At 45.4% G+C, this 19361-nt stretch overlaps 1 protein-coding gene across 1 annotated transcript in view; it reads left to right on the top strand.

Moving 5' to 3' along the window:
• The window catches only part of XPOT (exportin for tRNA), a 710192-nt gene that overhangs the window by 70408 nt on the left and 620423 nt on the right, over positions 1-19361 (top strand). The window contains exon 4 of the mRNA XM_069229126.1: positions 4886-4942. Within this exon, the coding sequence (XP_069085227.1) occupies positions 4886-4942 (57 nt within the window). The remainder of the gene's footprint in view (positions 1-4885; positions 4943-19361) is intronic.

Below are 19361 nucleotides of genomic sequence, written 5' to 3' on the forward strand. Positions count from 1 at the left end.
TGTCTCTCAGGGCAGTGGCTGGGATTCCATTCACCAGTAGGTGGTGGAAGTGTCTACTTCCCTCTGGAATCTCCAACTCACCTGTTGGGCCCTTTTTCCAGTTGAAGGCTATGAAGACCTCCTCATCTGAGGAGTCATCTCCAATGGCTACACTGGTTACCCCTGGGGTTTTGCTAGGGGGTCGGTTTTTGGGACAAGAAGTGTCCTTGGTGTGGTGCCCTGTCTGTTTACAGTTATGGCACCATGCCTTAGTGGCATCCCAGCTCTTACCCTGGTACCCACCTTTGTTTTGGGTTGTGTCTCTGGGCCCACCCACCTGGTCTGGTTTTTGGGGGCCTACAGGGGACTCTTTTTCTTTGTTTCTAGTGTCACCCACTTTCTCCTGGGGAGGCTTTGTAACCCCTTTCTTTTGGTCACCCCCAGTGGAAGTTTTGGTTACCCTAGTCTTGACCCAGTGGTCTGCCTTCTTTCCCAATTCTTGGGGAGAAATTGGACCTAGGTCTACCAGATACTGATGCAACTTTTCATTGAAGCAGTTACTTAAAATGTGTTCTTTCATAAACAAATTATAAAGCCCAACATAGTCATACACTTCATTTCCAGTTACCCAACCATCCAGTGTTTTCACTGAGTAGTCAACATAATCAACCCAGGTCTGGCTCGAGGATTTTTGAGCCCCCCTGAATCTAATCCTATACTCCTCAGTGGAGAATCCAAAGCCCTCAATCAGGGTACCCTTCATGAGGTCATAAGATTCTGCATCTTTTCCAGAGAGTGTGAGGAGTCTATCCCTACACTTTCCAGTGAACATTTCCCAAAGGAGAGCACCCCAGTGAGATCTGTTTACTTTTCTGGTTACACAAGCCCTCTCAAAAGCTGTGAACCATTTGGTGATGTCATCACCATCTTCATATTTTGTTACAATCCCTTTGGGGATTTTTAGGATGTCAGGAGAATCTCTGACCCTATTTAAGTTGCTGCCACCATCGATGGGACCTAGGCCCATCTCTTTTCTTTCCCTTTCTATGGCTAGGAGCTGCTTTTCCAAAGCCAATCTTTTGACCATCCTGGCTAACAGGGGGTCATCTTCACTGGAGTTATCCTCAGTGATTTCAGAGGTGTTGGTCTCTCCTGTGAGGGAACCAGCATCTCTGACTATTATTTTTGGAGTCAGGGTTTGAGGGACCCTGTTCTCCCTAGATAGGACTGGTAGGGGGGAATTTTCCTCCAAGTCACTATCCTCTTCCTCTGAGTTGCCACCCTCAGAGGGGTTGGCCTTTTCAAACTCTGCCAAAAGCTCCTTGAGCTGTATTTTGGTAGGTTTGGGGCCCATTGTTATTTTCTTTATTTTACAGAGTGACCTTAGCTCCCTCATCTTAAGATGGAGGTAAGGTGTGGTGTCGAGTTCCACCACAGTCACATCTGTGCTAGACATTTTGCTTCTAAAAGTTGGAATACTTTTTAAGAATCTACAACTGGTTCTAGAATCTAATTCAAACTTTTACAAACTTTTAAACTCTAAAAGAAATGCTAAACAGGATCTAACACAAGGCCCTAGCAGGTCTTTTAAGAATTTAGAAAACTTTTCAAATTGCAAAAATCAATTTCTAATGACAATTTTGGAATTTGTCGTGTGATCAGGTATTGGCTGAGTAGTCCAGCAAATGCAAAGTCTTGTACCCCACCGCTGATCCACCAATGTAGGAAGTTGGCTCTGTATGTGCTATTTCAAAGTAAGGAATAGCATGCACAGAGTCCAAGGGTTCCCCTTAGAGGTAAAATAGTGGTGAAAATAGATAATACTAATGCTCTATTTTGTGGTAGTGTGGTCGAGCAGTAGACTTATCCAAGGAGTAGTGTTAAGCATTTGTTGTACATACACATAGACAATAAATGAGGTACACACACTCAGAGACAAATCCAGCCAATAGGTTTTTATATAGAAAAATATCTTTTCTTAGTTTATTTTAAGAACCACAGGTTCAAATTCTACATGTAATATCTCATTCGAAAGGTATTGCAGGTAAGTACTTTAGGAACTTCAAATCATCAAAATTGCATGTATACTTTTCAAGTTATTGACAAATAGCTGTTTTAAAAGTGGACACTTAGTGCAATTTTCACAGTTCCTAGGGGAGGTAAGTATTTGTTAGGTTAACCAGGTAAGTAAGACACTTACAGGGCTTAGTTCTTGGTCCAAGGTAGCCCACCGTTGGGGGTTCAGAGCAACCCCAAAGTCACCACACCAGCAGCTCAGGGCCGGTCAGGTGCAGAGTTCAAAGTGGTGCCCAAAACACATAGGCTAGAATGGAGAGAAGGGGGTGCCCCGGTTCCGGTCTGCTTGCAGGTAAGTACCCGCGTCTTCGGAGGGCAGACCAGGGGGGTTTTGTAGGGCACCGGGGGGGACACAAGTCCACACAGAGATTTCACCCTCAGCAGCGCGGGGGCGGCCGGGTGCAGTGTAGAAACAAGCGTCGGGTTTTCAATGTTAGTCTATGAGAGATCTCGGGATCTCTTCAGCGCTGCAGGCAGGCAAGGGGGGGATTCCTCGGGGAAACCTCCACTTGGGCGAGGGAGAGGGACTCCTGGGGGTCACTCCTCCAGTGAAAGTCCGGTCCTTCAGGTCCTGGGGGCTGCGGGTGCAGGGTCTCTCCCAGGCGTCGGGACTTTAGGTTCAAAGAGTCGCGGTCAGGGGAAGCCTCGGGATTCCCTCTGCAGGCGGCGCTGTGGGGGCTCAGGGGGGACAGGTTTTGGTACTCACAGTATCAGAGTAGTCCTGGGGTCCCTCCTGAGGTGTTGGATCGCCACCAGCCGAGTCGGGGTCGCCGGGTGCAATGTGGCAAGTCTCACGCTTCTTGCGGGGAGCTTGCAGGGTTCTTTAAAGCTGCTGGAAACAAAGTTGCAGCTTTTCTTGGGGCAGGTCCGCTGTCCTCGGGAGTTTCTTGTCTTTTCGAAGCAGGGGCAGTCCTCAGAGGATGTCGAGGTCGCTGGTCCCTTTGGAAGGCGTCGCTGGAGCAGGATCTTTGGAAGGCAGGAGACAGGCCGGTGAGTTTCTGGAGCCAAGGCAGTTGTCGTCTTCTGGTCTTCCGCTGCAGGGGTTTTCAGCTGGGCAGTCCTTCTTCTTGTAGTTGCAGGAATCTAATTTTCTAGGGTTCAGGGTAGCCCTTAAATACTAAATTTAAGGGCGTGTTTAGGTCTGGGGGGTTAGTAGCCAATGGCTACTAGCCCTGAGGGTGGATACACCCTCTTTGTGCCTCCTCCCAAGGGGAGGGGGTCACATTCCTATCCCTATTGGGGGAATCCTCCTTCTACAAGATGGAGGATTTCTAAAAGTCAGAGTCACCTCAGCTCAGGACACCTTAGGGGCTGTCCTGACTGGCCAGTGACTCCTCCTTGTTTTTCTCATTATCTCTCCTGGACTTGCCGCCAAAAGTGGGGGCTGGGTCCAGGGGGTGGGCATCTCCACTAGCTGGAGTGCCCTGGGGCATTGTAACACGAAGCTTGAGCCTTTGAAGCTCACTGCTAGGTGTTAAAGTTCCTGCAGGGGGGAGGTGTGAAGCACCTCCACCCAGAGCAGGCTTTGTTTCTGTCCTCAGAGAGCACAAAGGCTCTCACCGCATGAGGTCAGACACTTGTCTCTCAGCAGCAGACTGGCACAGACCAGTCAGTCCTGCACTGAACAATTGGGTAAAATACAGGGGGTATCTCTAAGATGCCCTCTGTGTGCATTTTTTTAATAAATCCAACACTGGCATCAGTGTGGGTTTATTATTCTGAGAAGTTTGATACTAAACTTCCCAGTATTCAGTGTAGCCATTATGGAGCTGTGGAGTTCGTTTTTGACAGACTCCCAGCCCATATACTCTTACGGCTACCCTGCACTTACAATGTCTAAGGTTTTGCTTAGACACTGTAGGGGCATAGTGCTCATGCACATATGCCCTCACCTGTGGTATAGTGCACCCTGCCTTAGGGCTGTAAGGCCTACTAGAGGGGTGACTTACCTATGCCACAGGCAGTGGGAGGTTGGCATGGCACCCTGAGGGGAGTGCCATGTCGACTTAGTCATTTTCTCCCCATCAGCACACACAAGCTGGCAAGCAGTGTGTCTGTGCTGAGTGAGGGGTCCCTAGGGTGGCATAAGACATGCTGCAGCCCTTAGAGACCTTCCCTGGCATCAGGGCCCTTGGTACCAGGGGTACCAGTTACAAGGGACTTACCTAGGTGCAAGGGTTGTGCCAATTGTGGAAACAATGGTACATTTTAGGTGAAAGAACACTGGTGCTGGGGCCTGGTTAGCAGGGTCCCAGCACACTTCTCAGTCAAGTCAGCATCAGTATCAGGCAAAAAGTGGGGGGTAACTGCAACAGGGAGCCATTTCTTTACAAAATTGATTACCGATTACCAATCATAACTCTTCTGAAACAGGCTGTCAAAGTCCAGAATTACTTGATGTGTCCATTATTTTATTTTGATACTGTTTTAGGGGAATTCTTAGTATCTAAAAACACTAGCTTTCGTGCAGCTGATTGGAGCACTGGGGCAATTTTGGCATTCAATTGATCTGATCATATTGCATATGGTAATGTTAAGAAACTACAAAAACATTACTGAAATGTGCATGATTGCCTTGTAACCGGGTTTGACTGCTAGTGTAGGAGCAGCATTAACTGAATGGATAGATCTCCTTTAAGTGAGGAGAGATGCATTCCAGTCAGAAATCTGTACAAAAAATTACTTGCTGTTATTACAGCTTGTCGATTGTAGAAAAATATGTGTTAAATTAAAACATAGTTACATAAAGCTGAATTCAATATTGGACAGTTGGATGACAGGATGGTATATTCAGAATCTTCCACTGACTTGATGTATTCCTCTGTTTCAGTGATGATCATGCGAAGTTCTTCTGTTTTCAAGTTCTGGAACATCAAATTAAATTCAAGTAAGTTCATTTAAACTTTGATTTCGTCTCATAAAGCTTGTATTTTAGAAAAGGTAGAAGCTTACTAGGGAAGACTCTTTCGATCTCCTATGCAAATGATGAAACCGACAGCACAGGTAAGAAGGTTATATGCCATCCAAGCAAATCTTTTAGTGCTGTTATTAATAAATGTAACAAAGTTAGGTTAGGCAACCTTTGGTACTTAATATAAGGCTTTCTTAAGAACTCACCAATAGTGCCTAATTGGTTTGAAAGGTGACAGATCTCTTGCCTGGCCATTTATAAGAAACAGCTTAGACTGACATTTGTCCCTAGTACACAAACATGTGATTTGTGGGATGCTTGATTTAATCTCACCCACTGGTAATTACTGAGGGCCACATCACAATCCATTGTTATTTTGCAAACCATGCCCCAAAGATTAGACCTAATCCTATGCAAATCAACCTCTATCCTGTTCTAACAGGAACAACCCAACCCTAATGGCCAACTCTGGTTCCTTAAACCAGAACACAAGCAACCCAAGATCATTTTCATCCCGATTGGGGCTTCAGTTGGGTGCAGCTTGGTTTGAGTGGCACAATGAGCACAAGACCCAGGTCTGTACATACACGGCACTCTTAGGGCGTCACACTGACGTAAACAAAAAAGTGATGGGTGAGATACTTGAATTAATCTCAGCCACTGGTTATTACTGACTGCTGCATCCCAATCCATCATTTTTTGCTCACCATGCCATCTCCGATTAGACCAAGTCATATGTAAATCAGCTTTGGTCCTGGTTCAGTAGGAACAGCCTAGCCTGAACTGCCAAGCCAGGTCCTCTTTGAACAGAATACAAGCAACCCAATTTTGGCGTCACCCCAGTTGGTACCCTTCAATTGGGTGCTGCTTGATTCTAGTGGCACAGTGAGCACGGGACAAATTTCTGGGTTTGCCCATCACACTCATTGAAGTAAATAAAAAGTGATGGGTGGAATTCCTGAATTAATCTCAGCCACTGATTATTTCTTGGGGCTGCATCCCAGTCCATCGTGTTTCATTTTTTGCCCCGCCATGCTACTTAGTATAGATCCAGACATATGTAAATCAACCTTGATCCTACTCCAATAAGAGCAGTCCTGCCCGAACTGCAAAGTCAGGTACTCTCTGAACTGGCCTTAGGTCGCTTGTGTTCCTTTGCAGAGAGGACTTGGCAAGGCAGAGGGACTGGACTGTTCCTATTGGAGCAGGACCAAGGCTGATTTGCGTATAACTGGGCCTAATCTGAGTTGGCATGGTGAGCAAAACAACGATGGACTAAGATGTGCCTTTATTACACAGTTGTTGTTTTTTTTAGAGGATTTTCATTCTGCTTTAAAATTGTTGCTGGCACCCTCATGATGATATAACTTGCAAAACCATTCCAATAATATGTTTCTAGTTACTTTCTTCCATTGCCACTGTGGCGCCCCCTAACACTACATAATGTCTTTGAGAATTATTTTATCATATCATAATTTGATGTTTTCTTGCATCGTTTCACTGCTTGCCATCATATTCTCTGTCTTATTGCTACTTTCTTCAAAAAGTTGAAATGTGCTTTTCATGCTTGACAACTGGCACACCTTCATTTTAGTTTTAATGTCTGCAGTTTGCTTTTGTACGTTTTTTTGTTTTAACCTGGAGGCTACTTTTATGTCTTCTTTTTCAAAATCCGATAAGCCTTCTGTCTTTCACAGAGCTAGTTCCACTTAACTAATACTGCAATGTTAATACTGTAAACCTTGTCCCTTCTGTACACGGACTCTGTCCTCTCTCACTTTGCTCAGTCTGCACAGTAAAAGCTTTTTGGATGGATACTTCTAACTGCAAATTCCTGAATATTTCCTAGGCGTCACACAGGATCTGGAAACTCTAAAGTAGTACCCCTTTGTGCTGGTAGATGGTGTCTTGTGGCTCTACGCTGATGTCATTGTGCTCCCAAAGTGTGGTACGGACCTGCAGATAAGCACCACTCATGCACGCCAATGTCAATGGCTTTCTTTCCGCACCTCTTGGGCTGAGTAATGGGCAACAATGTGGCAATTCGGTGTGTTGCCCGGATGAGGTCTATGGTCTTCTCTGGGGATGTCTAAGCATTCCTGACGGACATGTCATTTGAAAAGTGGACTCAGCCCTGAAGCAGTTTAAGAAGAGTAAGGCCTCTTCTTGGGTTTTTCTGCTTCCACCATTGTTCCTTCAACAATTTTGTCCTTTGCATGGCTACAGTCAGAGTTTTCAGTTTAACCAGTGCTAGACCCTCCACCAGCACAGCAGGCATTCTAGTCCTTCCATGGCCAAGGCCATGGTGCTCCGAGACTGCACTCAGGCCACCTGGGGATGGCCCTTTAGGATCTGCCATAGCAAAAAGGCCTTCTGGCACATAGCCACCTTGTTGGAAGCAGGATTCGAGATTTCCACCAGGTTTGGCAAGCCATCAATATAGACAAGTGGGCCCCCTGAACTGTCCATTGAGGCCACGACCTCCCATTTTTTTTTCTACCCTGCTGCACCTCCCACCACCATCAGGGCTGGTGAGGGAGGACTGTTTGTCTATCTTGAGGCAGGAAGAGCAGGTAATTTTAACCAAAAGGCTGTAAAGAGGGCTCTGGCTTCAGAAATGGGAACTGGGTGCTACTCCTGCTATTTCCTTGTGCCGAAGAAGGACAAAGTCCTTTGTACTATTTGGTTCTTTGGCCTCTCAATGCTTTCCTGAGGAAGGACACCCTAGCCGAGGTCCTGACTGCCCTAGACCCCAGAGACTGGATGGTGGTGTTGGACTAGCAGGGTGCTTTTTTCAGATCCCAATCCTGCAAGCCACCAGGCACTACCTGCTTTTATCACAGTGTGTGCCTGGAGCATTTTAAGTTCTTTGGCCTCACCAGTGCTGAGTGTTCAAGAAAGTGATGAAAGTGGTCACCTTTGGGTATTGGGGATATGTTTCTTCCTTCACCATGATGACTCGCTCTTGAAGAAGGGTTCCTTCCAGGCAGCCATCAACCACCTCCAGACGAGGAGGAACCTCCTGACATTGTTGGGGCTCACTGACAATGTGCGGAAGGGTCACACCTGACTCCTTCGTAGATTCCCTCATTCATCTGTGCTATTTTGGATTCGTTCAGTTTCTTGCCTTTCCCCAGGAGTGGAGACAGGCTATGATCCCAGTGTTTTGGCGTGAGTCCTGGAACTCAGTGCAGACAATTCTAGGGTTTCTGAAATTGTTGGCCTCCTTCATCATGCTGGCCACAGACACCAGGTGACATATGTAGGGTCTGCAGTGGGACTCGAAATCCCAGTTGTTGCAGCATCAAGGGAATATGTTAGATTTTATCCAGATTTTGGAGGAAACTGCAAAAGACCAACAGAGACGGCTACTGAACTGCAGATGGGTCAGTTGCAGACCCTCTTGTTACCCCATCCAGTGCTGATTGTGGTTATGGACCCATCACTCTTGGCCATGTGCATCTCTCCTCTGATCAAGCTGCTGCTTCGGGAGAATCTTCTGATGTTGTAGCAGGGCAGGGTTCTGCACCCAAGCCCGCATAATTAGCACCTCTATGCTTGGGGATTGGGTGGCGGCAGTTGACCTCCTTCGACTTTCCAACTGAGTTTGTTTATTTCATCTTGGATTTGAGGCATCTTTCCCCTGTATCATTGTATACCATTTGATGGGACAATTTTGTTGATTGGTGCAGCACCAGACAAATTGACCCATTGCGAGCAAAGTTTTTTGAAGGTTTGTTAATTGTTTTGTTCCTGGTCCAGCAAGGGATTCCTTTGAGCACTGTTAAGGCTACTTATCAGCTCTTTTGGCTTTATTGTGGTTACCCGATCAACTATTTTTAAGTTACTTATTGTGATGAGATTTCTTTTTTTTTTTAACCCTTTTGCTGCTAAGCCTTTTACCTCCCCTCCCCCACATGCTAAGCCTTTTTTTCTTTTAAGCTATTTGGGGTAGGTCATCCTTAGGCCCCCCCATAACTTTTTGTCCACCTAAGCTATCAATGCCAAATTTGTTCCCTTTTTTCCAACATTCTGGGTATTCTAAAAATACCCAGGGTTTGCGGAATCCCCTGGAGCGGAGTGTTTTTTTTAAAGAAAAATGGGGGAAAAGTACTGCAGAAGAAAGTGTCTTTTTTGTCTTTTTCCTTGCAAAGGGCATCAACGAAGGGTTTGCAGTGCTAAACTCACCATCATCCCAGCTTTCAGGAACAGGCAGACTTGAATCAGAAAATCAAATATTTCAACACAATTTGGGGATTTTACTGGTACATATCCCATTTTTACTATTTTTTTGTGCTTTCAGCCTCCTTCCAGTTAGTGGTAGAAATGGGTGTGAAACCAGTGGTGGTTCCCAAAAAGATATACATTTCGGAAAAGTAGACAAAATTCTGAATTCAGCCAGGGGTATTTGTGTAGACCCTTCAAGGTTTCCCCAAAGAAAGTAACAGTTGAAATAAAAAAAATATTGAAATTGAGTTGGAAAAACCAGCCATTGTGTCTATGTTCTGTAACTTCTTCGAACTATGGCAGAACTATGGCAGATTTCCAAACTCAATAGACCATTCTGTCCGCTGGACCCTGTTGGTTGCAGGATATATAGGCTTTGTAGGTTCACCAAGAACCCTAGGTACCCAGAGCCAATAACTGAGCTGCACCTTGCAATGGTTTTTCATTGTGTACTAGGTATAATGTAATTCATTTGGTAAAATATAAAGAGTGAAAAATAGTTTTCAGGGAAACCTATGTATTTCCCAAATGGGCACAAAGTATGGAGTTTGGAAGCAGTGTTTATTTGCACATCTCTGAATTTGGGGTTACCCATACTAGCATGTGAATTAGAGGGCATTTCTCAAAATGACTTCTTTCTTATGAACTGTCTTACATTTGGAAGGTGCAAATGCAGATAAAGACAATTGGTAATAACACGTATTCTACTATTTGTGTTCCCCCTAAGTCCCCTGAGGAAATAGTACCTCACTTATGTGGGCTGTTCTAGTGCCTGCATCAGGAAATGTTGCAAGCGCAACATGGATACATCACTTTTTTCCATGCAAAACTGACCTGCCCTTTACAAAGTGGGTAGCTGTGTTTTTTGGGCCCTACCTCAGCTTGCACCTAGGGAAACCTAGCAAAGCTATACATTTCAGAAAACTAGACACCCAGGGAAACCCAGGATGAGGTGACGTGTGTGGCTCTCACCAGGTTGTTTTACCCAGAATCCCTTGCAAACCTCAAACGTCGACTAAAAACCCATTCACCTCACATTTCTATGATGGAAAGTTCTGGAATCTGAACAGAGCCACAACCCTCCTTCCACCCAGGATTCTTCTTACCATCTTCTGATGAAAATGGTGCCTCACTTGTGAGAGTAGGCCTAGTGCCCGTGACAGGAAACGTCCCAAAACACAACATGGATACATCACATTTGTTCACACAAAACTGAACCGTTCTTTGCAAAGTGACTAGCTTGGTTTTTGGGTCTTACCTCAGCTGGCACCTAGGGAAACCAAGCAAACCTGTATTCAGGATGGGGTAACTTGTGTGGCTCTCTCCAGGTTTTATTAACCAGAATCCCTTGTAAACCTCAAACGTTGTCTTAAAAACACATTTTCAGCACATTTCTGTGATACACAGTTCTGGAATCTGATGTTACATTTGGACTTGAACTTAGTCCTTATGTTTTTTTGAAGTGCGCCTCTTTTGAGCAGCTGCACAGTTGTGCATTGAGGCTTCTGACGTTGAAGGTGGTGTTTCTCATCACCATAACATCGGCTATACGTTTAGTCAACTGCAGGCTCTTTCCGTCTACATATAATATGCAACTTTCTTTCCGGTAAAGTTGGTGTTTTGGACCGGAGCTTCTTTTCTGCCAAAAGTGGTCACTCCATTTCATGTCAGGCCGAGTGTCACTCTTCCAACATTCTTTCCTCCTTCTCACCTCTTTTAGGGATTAGAGAGACTCCATCATTTGGACCCTAAGAGGACACTAAGCTTTTTTTTTTAACATTTCCTTATTTTTTAACAATAAACGATGCAAACGAATAAACATAAGTGTCATCACCATATAAAATGATCAAAAACCCTTCTATATGTCAAGAGGAAATACAGGGCACTAAGCTTTTATATTGATCGCATCAAAGAGCTTTGAGTGGATGCTCAACTGTTTTTGGGGTTTTCCGCAGCAGAGAAGGGCACGGCAGTACCAAAATGGATTATCTTTTGATAGATTGTTCACTGCATAAAGATCTGCTGTCACTGGATAAGAAGTAACCCCAAGAATGGTTATTGGTTCATTCCACCAGAGCTAAAGTAACAGACCCACCACTTGGAAGGTACAACTACGTTATCTACTGACAAGGTGAGGAACCTGCAATTATAAGTATCTGTCAGAAGAACAAGTCACTGTCTTTCTGGTGGATGCCCTAAATAACAGTAGATTCTTCACCGACCCACCGGCCTGCTCATTCTGAGCACTAGACTCTTTTTCATCTAAAGAGGTCCTAATCTAGAGATCAGTATTTTAGTCATGCCAGTATGCAGATGAGCCCTATTTCCAAGGGATTGAACAGTCCAAGAAAGCAACTGACTTCATGCATGGATGCAACTTATGGCTGCACTTGTCACTTCTGGATGCCACAAGTTGCTTCCATTTCACCTGATGGCACGCAGAAGTACTGCTTTAAATTTTCTGGATCCTGCCCGGCGCCTGGTGAATATTCACAAGGTGAGGAATCTGCGCTTGGATAGAATAGCCACCAGAAAGATTGTTACCAAAATACCTTGTTCTTCAAGAGCCCAAGACAGTTCGCAGTTGTTTTGTAGTTTGACTGAGGTGCCATTTACTCTTCTTTCTTTTACCTGTACGCAAATGAAGATTAAATAGAGATTTCCTCTGAGGACATTATTTCTTTAGGAAAACAGTGGATCAATATCTACTACGGATTAAATACTCTTCAACATGGTGTCTTCAGGCTGCATGCTCTTAGGGTTCTTGCCAGGTTTCACAAGTAAAAACATATTGTACATCTTTGTTAACCCAAAAAATCTTGCTGTCTGCCTTAGCAGCGAGTATGCTAAGATCTAGGTATCTGTAAACACTTCCAATCGCTCTGCTTGACATGCCTTCTATAGTGAAGTGGCCCTCTCAAAATAATCTTGAAAAATTATTGTTTTAGATGTTGAACCTGAATGCTTCTGAGGTTACATTCAGCATGGATGGAGATTTATTTTTTATTTTAGTAGCAGGATGACCAAGCCCACCACCCTTGGTATGTAGATCTGGCTTCACTCAAAGGAGAGGTGCCAACCCCCCTGCCCCAAGGCCCATTTGAAATCTGGCCAGGCAGGAAATTTAGTATTCAGGGAGGTGTCCAACCCTCTTGGCATGGTTACCCCTGAATTTTTGCCTTTGCTGATGCTATGTTTTGAATTGAAAGTGTGCTGAGGCCTGCTAACCAGGCCCCAGCACCAGTGTTCTTTCCCTAACCTGTACTTTTGTTTTCACAATTGGCACACCCTGGCATCCAGGTAAGTCCCTTGTAACTGGTACCCCTGGTACCAAGGGCCCTGATGCCAGGGAAGGTCTCTAAGGGCTGCAGCATATCTTATGCCACCCTGGGGACCCCTCACTCAGCACAGACACACTGCTTGCCAGCTTGTGTGTGCTGGTGAGGACAAAACGAGTAAGTAGACATGGCACTCCCCTCAGGGTGCCATGCCAACCTCACACTGCCTATGCAGTATAGATAAGTCACCCCTTTAGCAGGCCTTACAGCCCTAAGGCAGGGTGCACTATACCATAGGTGAGGGCACCAGTGCATGAGCTCTGTGCCCCTACAGTGTCTAAGCAAAACCTTAGACATTGTAAGTGCAGGGTAGCCATAAGAGTATATGGTCTGGGAGTCTGTCAGACACGAACTCCACAGCACCATAATGGCTACACTGAAAACTGGGAAGTTTGGTATCAAACTTCTCAGCACAATAAATGCACACTGATGCCAGTGTACATTTTATTGTAAAATACACCCCAGAGGGCACCTTAGAGGTGCCCCTTGAAACCTTAACCAACTACCCGTGTAGGCTGACTGGTTCTAGCAGCCTGCCACACTCGAGACATGTTGCTGGCCACATGGGGAGAGTGCCTTTGTCACTCTGTGGCTAGTAACAAAGCCTGCACTGGGTGGAGATGCTATCACCTCCCCCAGGCAGGAGCTGTAACACCTGGCGGTGAGCCTCAAAGGCTCACCCCCTTTGTTCCAGCACCACAGGGCACTCCAGCTAGTGGAGTTGCCCGCCCCCTCCGGCCACGGCCCCACTTTTGGCGGCAAGGCCGGAGGAAATTAATGAGAATAACAAGGAGGAGTCACTGGCCAGTCAGGACAGCCCCTAAGGTGTCCTGAGCTGAGGCGACTCTAACTTTTAGAAATCCTCCATCTTGCAGATGGAGGATTCCCCCAATAGGGATAGCAATGTGACACCCTCCCCTTGGGAGGAGGCACAAAGAGGGTGTACTCACCCTCAGGGCTAGTAGCCATTGGCTACTAACCCCCCAGACCTAAACACGCCCTTAAATTTAGTATTTAAGGGCTCCCCTGAACCTAGGAACTCAGATTCCTGCAACCTAAGAAGAAGAGGACTGCTGAGCTGAAAAACCCTGCAGAGAAGACGGAGACACCAACTGCCTTGGCCCCAGCTCTACCGGCCTGTCTCCCCCCTTCGGAAGAAAACTGCTCCAGCGACGCTTTCCCCAGGACCAGCGACCTCTGAATCCTCAGAGGACTGCCCTGCTCTAAAAGGACCAAGAAACTCCCAAGAACAGCGGCCCTGTTCAACAAAGACTGCAACTTTGTTTCCAGAGGAGCAACTTTAAAGAGCCGTGCAAATTCCCACCAGAAGCGTGAGACTTGCAACACTGCACCCGGCGACCCTGTCTCGACTGGTGAAGAAACAACGCTACAGGGAGGACCCCCAGGCGACTCCAAGACTGTGAGTAACCAAAGTTGTCCCCCCTGAGCCCCCACAGCGACGCCTGCAGAGGGAATCCCGAGGCTCCCCCTGACCGCGACTGTCTGATTCCCAGATCCAGGCGCCTGGAAAAGACCCGCAGCCCCCAGGACCTGAAGGATCGGAACTCCAGTGCAGGAGTGACCCCCAGGAGGCCCTCTCCCTTGCCCAGGTGGTGGCTACCCCGAGGAGCCCCCCCTTGCCTGCCTGCACCGCTGAAGAGACCCCTTAGTCTCCCATTGATTCCTATTACAAACCTGATGCTTGTTTGCACACTGCACCCGGCCGCCCCTGCACTGCTGAGGGTGTACTTTCTGTGTGGACTTGTGTCCCCCCCGGTGCCCTACAAAACCCCCCTGGTCTGCCCTCCGAAGACGTGGGTACTTACCTGCTGGCAGACTGGAACCGGGGCACCCTCTTCTCCATTGAAGCCTATGCGTTTTGGGCACCACTTTGAACTCTGCACCTGACCGGCCCTGAGCTGCTGGTGTGGTGACTTTGGGGTTGCTCTGAACCCCCAACGGTGGGCTACCTTGGACCCCAATTTGAACCCCGTAGGTGGTTTACTTACCTGCAAAAACTAACATTAACTTACCTCCCCCAGGAACTGTGAAAATTGCACTCTCCACTTTTAAAATAGCTATATGTGTTTTATGTAAAAAATATATATGCTATTGTGATTATTCAAAGTTCCTAAAGTACTTACCTGCAATACCTTTCAAATGAGATATTACATGTAGAATTTGAACCTGTGGTTCTTAAAATAAACTAAGAAAATATATTTTTCTATAACAAAAACCTATTGGCCTGGATTTGTCTCTGAGTGTGTGTTCCTCATTTATTGCCTGTGTGTATGTACAACAAATGCTTACCACTACTCCTTTGATAAGCCTACTGCTCAACCACACTACCACAAAATAGAGCATTAGTATTATCTCTTTTTGCCACTATCTTGCCTCTAAGGGGAACCCTTGGACTCTGTGCATACTATTCCTTACTTTGAAATAGTGCATACAGAGCCAACTTCCTACATATCCCAAGGGGTAAGTAGCCCATTGGCTACTACCCTATTCTATCCTAACGCCCCTAAACTGAGTATTGGGTGCAGACCCTGCCACCAGGAAATCAGATTTCTGCTGACCTATGAAGAAGGGCACTCCAGATCTGCACAAGCAATGACTGAAAAGAAGCACCTGTCTTGGCCCCAGCACTGCCGGCCTGTCTGCTGTTTCCACCAATTTGCACCAAAGTCGACCTGTCCTGCAAGCTGCTGTGCCTCTTCAAGCTTGGGAAAACTACCTGCCTTCAGTAAAGATCCAGGAACTCTCTTGGAGAGGTGGAGCGGCTTCACTGCATCTAGCAGGCACCCCAAGAGACCTGAGAGGACTCTGGACCGCAAAAACCCAACACCGAAAGCACCAAGGCACCTGTGCCACCTAGCCTGAGTCGAAGTGTGCCAAAGTGGTTTCCCAGCCCTCTAGAGACAGGGCCCACCTTGGACTGACCCAAAGTGGACTCCCTGATGCTGCCCGCAGCCTCTGCCCACGGGCCTCCTCAACCACAAGTGCCCCCGGTGGAGAAAATCTGATACCTTAGGACACTTCTTCACCTGTTGCCCGTGGACTAAAGGTGTCCCCAAGCTTCTCAAGACTTGAACCCACCTGTTGGTTCTCCTCGACTGGACTCCCTGTCCAAACCTGCACCTTCTTTTCAACTGGACCGATCCCCACTGACTAACATTAGGCACAAGATGCCATACTACACCTCTGCACCCGGCCTCCTCAGTTCCACCCGGTGTGACCTGTTGGTGTGGTCCTGACCCTTCCGCAATATTTACCTTATGTCCAGGCGATTGGCCCTGTACGTTTCTGTACTGTATCTGTTTGCCTTATTTGTTTTTCCTCCATAGGATAACATTGCAGCTTCAAAAAATTGAATGTTGTTGACTTTTCAGAACTGCAAGGATTTTTCTTGCAAAACATACTTATCTGGTTGTATTGATTCTTGGTATTTTTCTAAATTGGTGGGGATCTCCTTATTGGGTTGTGTGCCTCATTTATTGACTGTGTGTGTATTTGCAGATGTCTAACACTCCTCTTTGATAAGCCTGAGGCTGCTCGACTACACTACCCCCTAAAAGAGAATTTTGGGATTGCTAGAGCAAGCCCCTGTCCACTCGTAAAGGAACCCCTGGGCTCTTTCTATGATATGTCTCAATTTGATGCATCATATAAAGAGCCAGCTTCCTACACTAACCAAAAGTAAAGGGTGTGTCTAGCAGTTTGAGTAATTTTACAAAATGTGATGGTGTGCTGATTTGGCTTGTTGTTGAGGATAACGTGTATTTTTTGAGGAAGGATTCCCTTCTGTTTGGCAGTGTTTTGTTTGATCTTCTATGAGAGGATAGTGGTTAATTCAACAGTGCTTCTTATTCTATAGCTCATAAAAATCTAATGATATCTATTAGGAAACCAGAGGTTGTGTAATCCAAAGAACCGTTGAAGGATCATTCTTGCCCTTTATTTAAAAAAAAATAAAAAAAATGACATACATGCTTCTGAAAGCTGATTTATGACCCTCAGAGGCCTACCTGTTTTTCTCCAAGGAGACCATTTCAAAGCACTGATTGTCATGACCTGAGTTTCTTCCTTGAATGATTCCAAAAGAGTTGGGAGAAAGCATGAATTTGCCATTCAGTAGAACCCAAAAATAATTTCACATGAGAAATAAGTCAAACATTGTCAAAATAAGTGCCTAAGGCAGCAAAAGTGATGCATTAGATAGTTTCAAGTTGTCTTTTCAGGTTGTGTCCTGTAGAATACTGCATTTGTATAGATGACTTACCTTTTGGGGTGGCAGACATAACTCATTTTATTATGATTGCCTCACTGAAACATACAGCCCTTGCCTTACATAGCTCCCAGTCTCCATAACATTCTGCTTAGTAGCATGTAGATAGCTGTACTGTTAGTCACATTCTTTCTTCCTTGTTCTTATGAAGCCTTACTTACCCGATGCTATGAAATCTGTCCACCTCTCCTTGAATGTTCATGGAGGAGAACTTTCTGCCTGAACCTTCAGTTCCTTGTGTCATTGTTGGTGAACATCTGAAATATTGGAGAACATTCATATATGCTCCAGTGGCAATTGATGTAGGCTTTAGTTGGCTTCACTTGGAAATAGTCTTTCATTGTCATGATGAGTGTTAGCAGGGGTATGGATGGAGGAGGAGGATTTGTATATACCTCAGAAAGTATCACTGAAAGTAAGGTTTACGGTTTTAAAATGAGGGTGCAATCTGTACAAGTGATGTTTGTATTACAGAAATGTCTGCATTAAAAAGAGCTTCCAGCACTACTTATTTTTGCAAAAATTTCATTGAAATATTTCCCTTACAATATAATCCATTACGACAGGAAACAAGTTTCTAATTGATTTTTTTCTAGTATAACTGAGTTAATTCATTCCATCAGAAAATACTGTCCTTATTGTTGCCACCCTGCCGCTGTTTTCACGCATGTACTCTGTTCATATAACTTTCAAATTGCTGGAAATCGTTTTATTTAAATCTTTTTTTAGCTTGTCTGGGCACCCTTTTTTGTGCACCTCTTTCATTCACCATTTTTCTATCCATTTCGGGAAGCCAAACAGTAATGGTATCATAAACTCTAATGGGGCAACTCTGTAATCCTGCGAACCTGGGCTAGTAAATGCAAGAACAAGACATTGGTTGTCCTCTGCACCTATCTTCTGAAGGTTCTCATCTCAACCTTGGGGGCGGCACCTGGCTACTATTATTTAGTGACTAGAAATTAATGTCCTGACTTATTGTTTTCCATATGAGAATGTTTTCCTTTATACTGGTTGATACTATTAACTTTTTTGTCCTGATGATGACCCTGATAAATCACCCCAAAAGGGTTTCAATACCAATGAACTAGTGGACTGATATAATTTATCATGATGAACACACTGTACTGTTATTTTGAATTGTGCTGAGAATCTTTAACATAATCAGCCCACAGTGACAAATGTACATACATGTTGTATATATTTTTGTACAGCATCAACACACAGACTTTTACCAATGTCACCACTCACTTTCACTTCGTTATTTTCGAAAACCTGTATTGTGATATATTGTATTAAACTAAGTATATAATTCTATTCTAATGCTTCTGGATCGTAAAACTGGGCTTAGGAGGTTTATGCTCAAAATCTCTACCGAAAAGAACCATTGTCTTGTTCTTACACAGCAATGGTAAGCAGGCTAAGGATTTTCAATTGCCTTGCAATGACTCCTTTTGATGACACCAATATGTTGCCTACTTTTCTCCAACTCTGATATCCATCTATCACAATAGGCTGTATTGCTTGGACTTCACTCTAATATTAGACTAGACCGTATCTTCTTCTGGATACTTTTGACTTCAGATTTCTCGCCTTTCGAATCATCTCATGTCTCAGACTTGATCTAGAAACTTGTGCAGTGGGTCCCATCCCAACACCTGGTGTTTTCATCCGCTGAGCAGACTCCACACTGCCTCTGGATGTGACAACAGCAGCTTCCCTTGTGCACTGATATCCCTTCCTCTTTCTCCACACCTTTTGTTGTGAATCCAAAGTTCTGCTTCTGATTTCAGCACGTGCCATTTTTTTCTCTAAAAAATCTTTCCAACAGAGTGATAGGGATGTCTTCGCAGAAAACCTGGGTTTACAATTTGTACTGTGACTGCTGGAAGCAGATGTCTGTCATGGACCTGCTCAAAGTTGCCTTTGGAGTCTCTGAACTAAGTGTGGCTTGAAGTCCTTCAACAGAGTCTCACTGATGCACCAAAAGGCCATCAAGGAATGCAAAGCCGAAACTTACATGGAAGCACAAGAAGAGGGGCTGGTCCTGAGGTCGCTGCTGGCGCTGGTCCAGTTTGCTGTCATCTTGTATGTCTAAGATGAGGTCAAAAGACAGGTGGAGTTATAAGCAGAAGACTTGAAGCAGGGTTTATTTCCTTGCCGATGTTCCTCTCTCTATGAGAAGTTGCACACTCACGGCTCCTTTGTGACTCCAGCAGGTTCTTGTCACTCGGATCCTGTTCCGGGTCTCAAACCGATATGTACTGAATTTCCTGGGCTATCTTTGACTCTGCAGCACACTTAATCCTTCAAAGAGGCCATGCTGCATTATTGAAGATGTTTCCAGGTCCCTGTAGTGCGCTTTTAGGCCCAGGTTGCCACTGGGCCCTCCAGCTGGAATCCTGAAGTCAGGTCCCTCCCCAGGACTCTCTGACCCCATCCAAACTCACTCCAGCCTGCACCCTGTCACCTTTGCCTCCAGCTCTGTCATTTGTCCCCGGTTCTGGGCCAGATCCAGACTCCACACTTGTTCCAATGTCAC

The sequence above is a fragment of the Pleurodeles waltl genome, chromosome 4_1 (genome assembly GCF_031143425.1).
Source record: "Pleurodeles waltl isolate 20211129_DDA chromosome 4_1, aPleWal1.hap1.20221129, whole genome shotgun sequence".
Taxonomy (NCBI): domain Eukaryota; kingdom Metazoa; phylum Chordata; class Amphibia; order Caudata; family Salamandridae; genus Pleurodeles; species Pleurodeles waltl.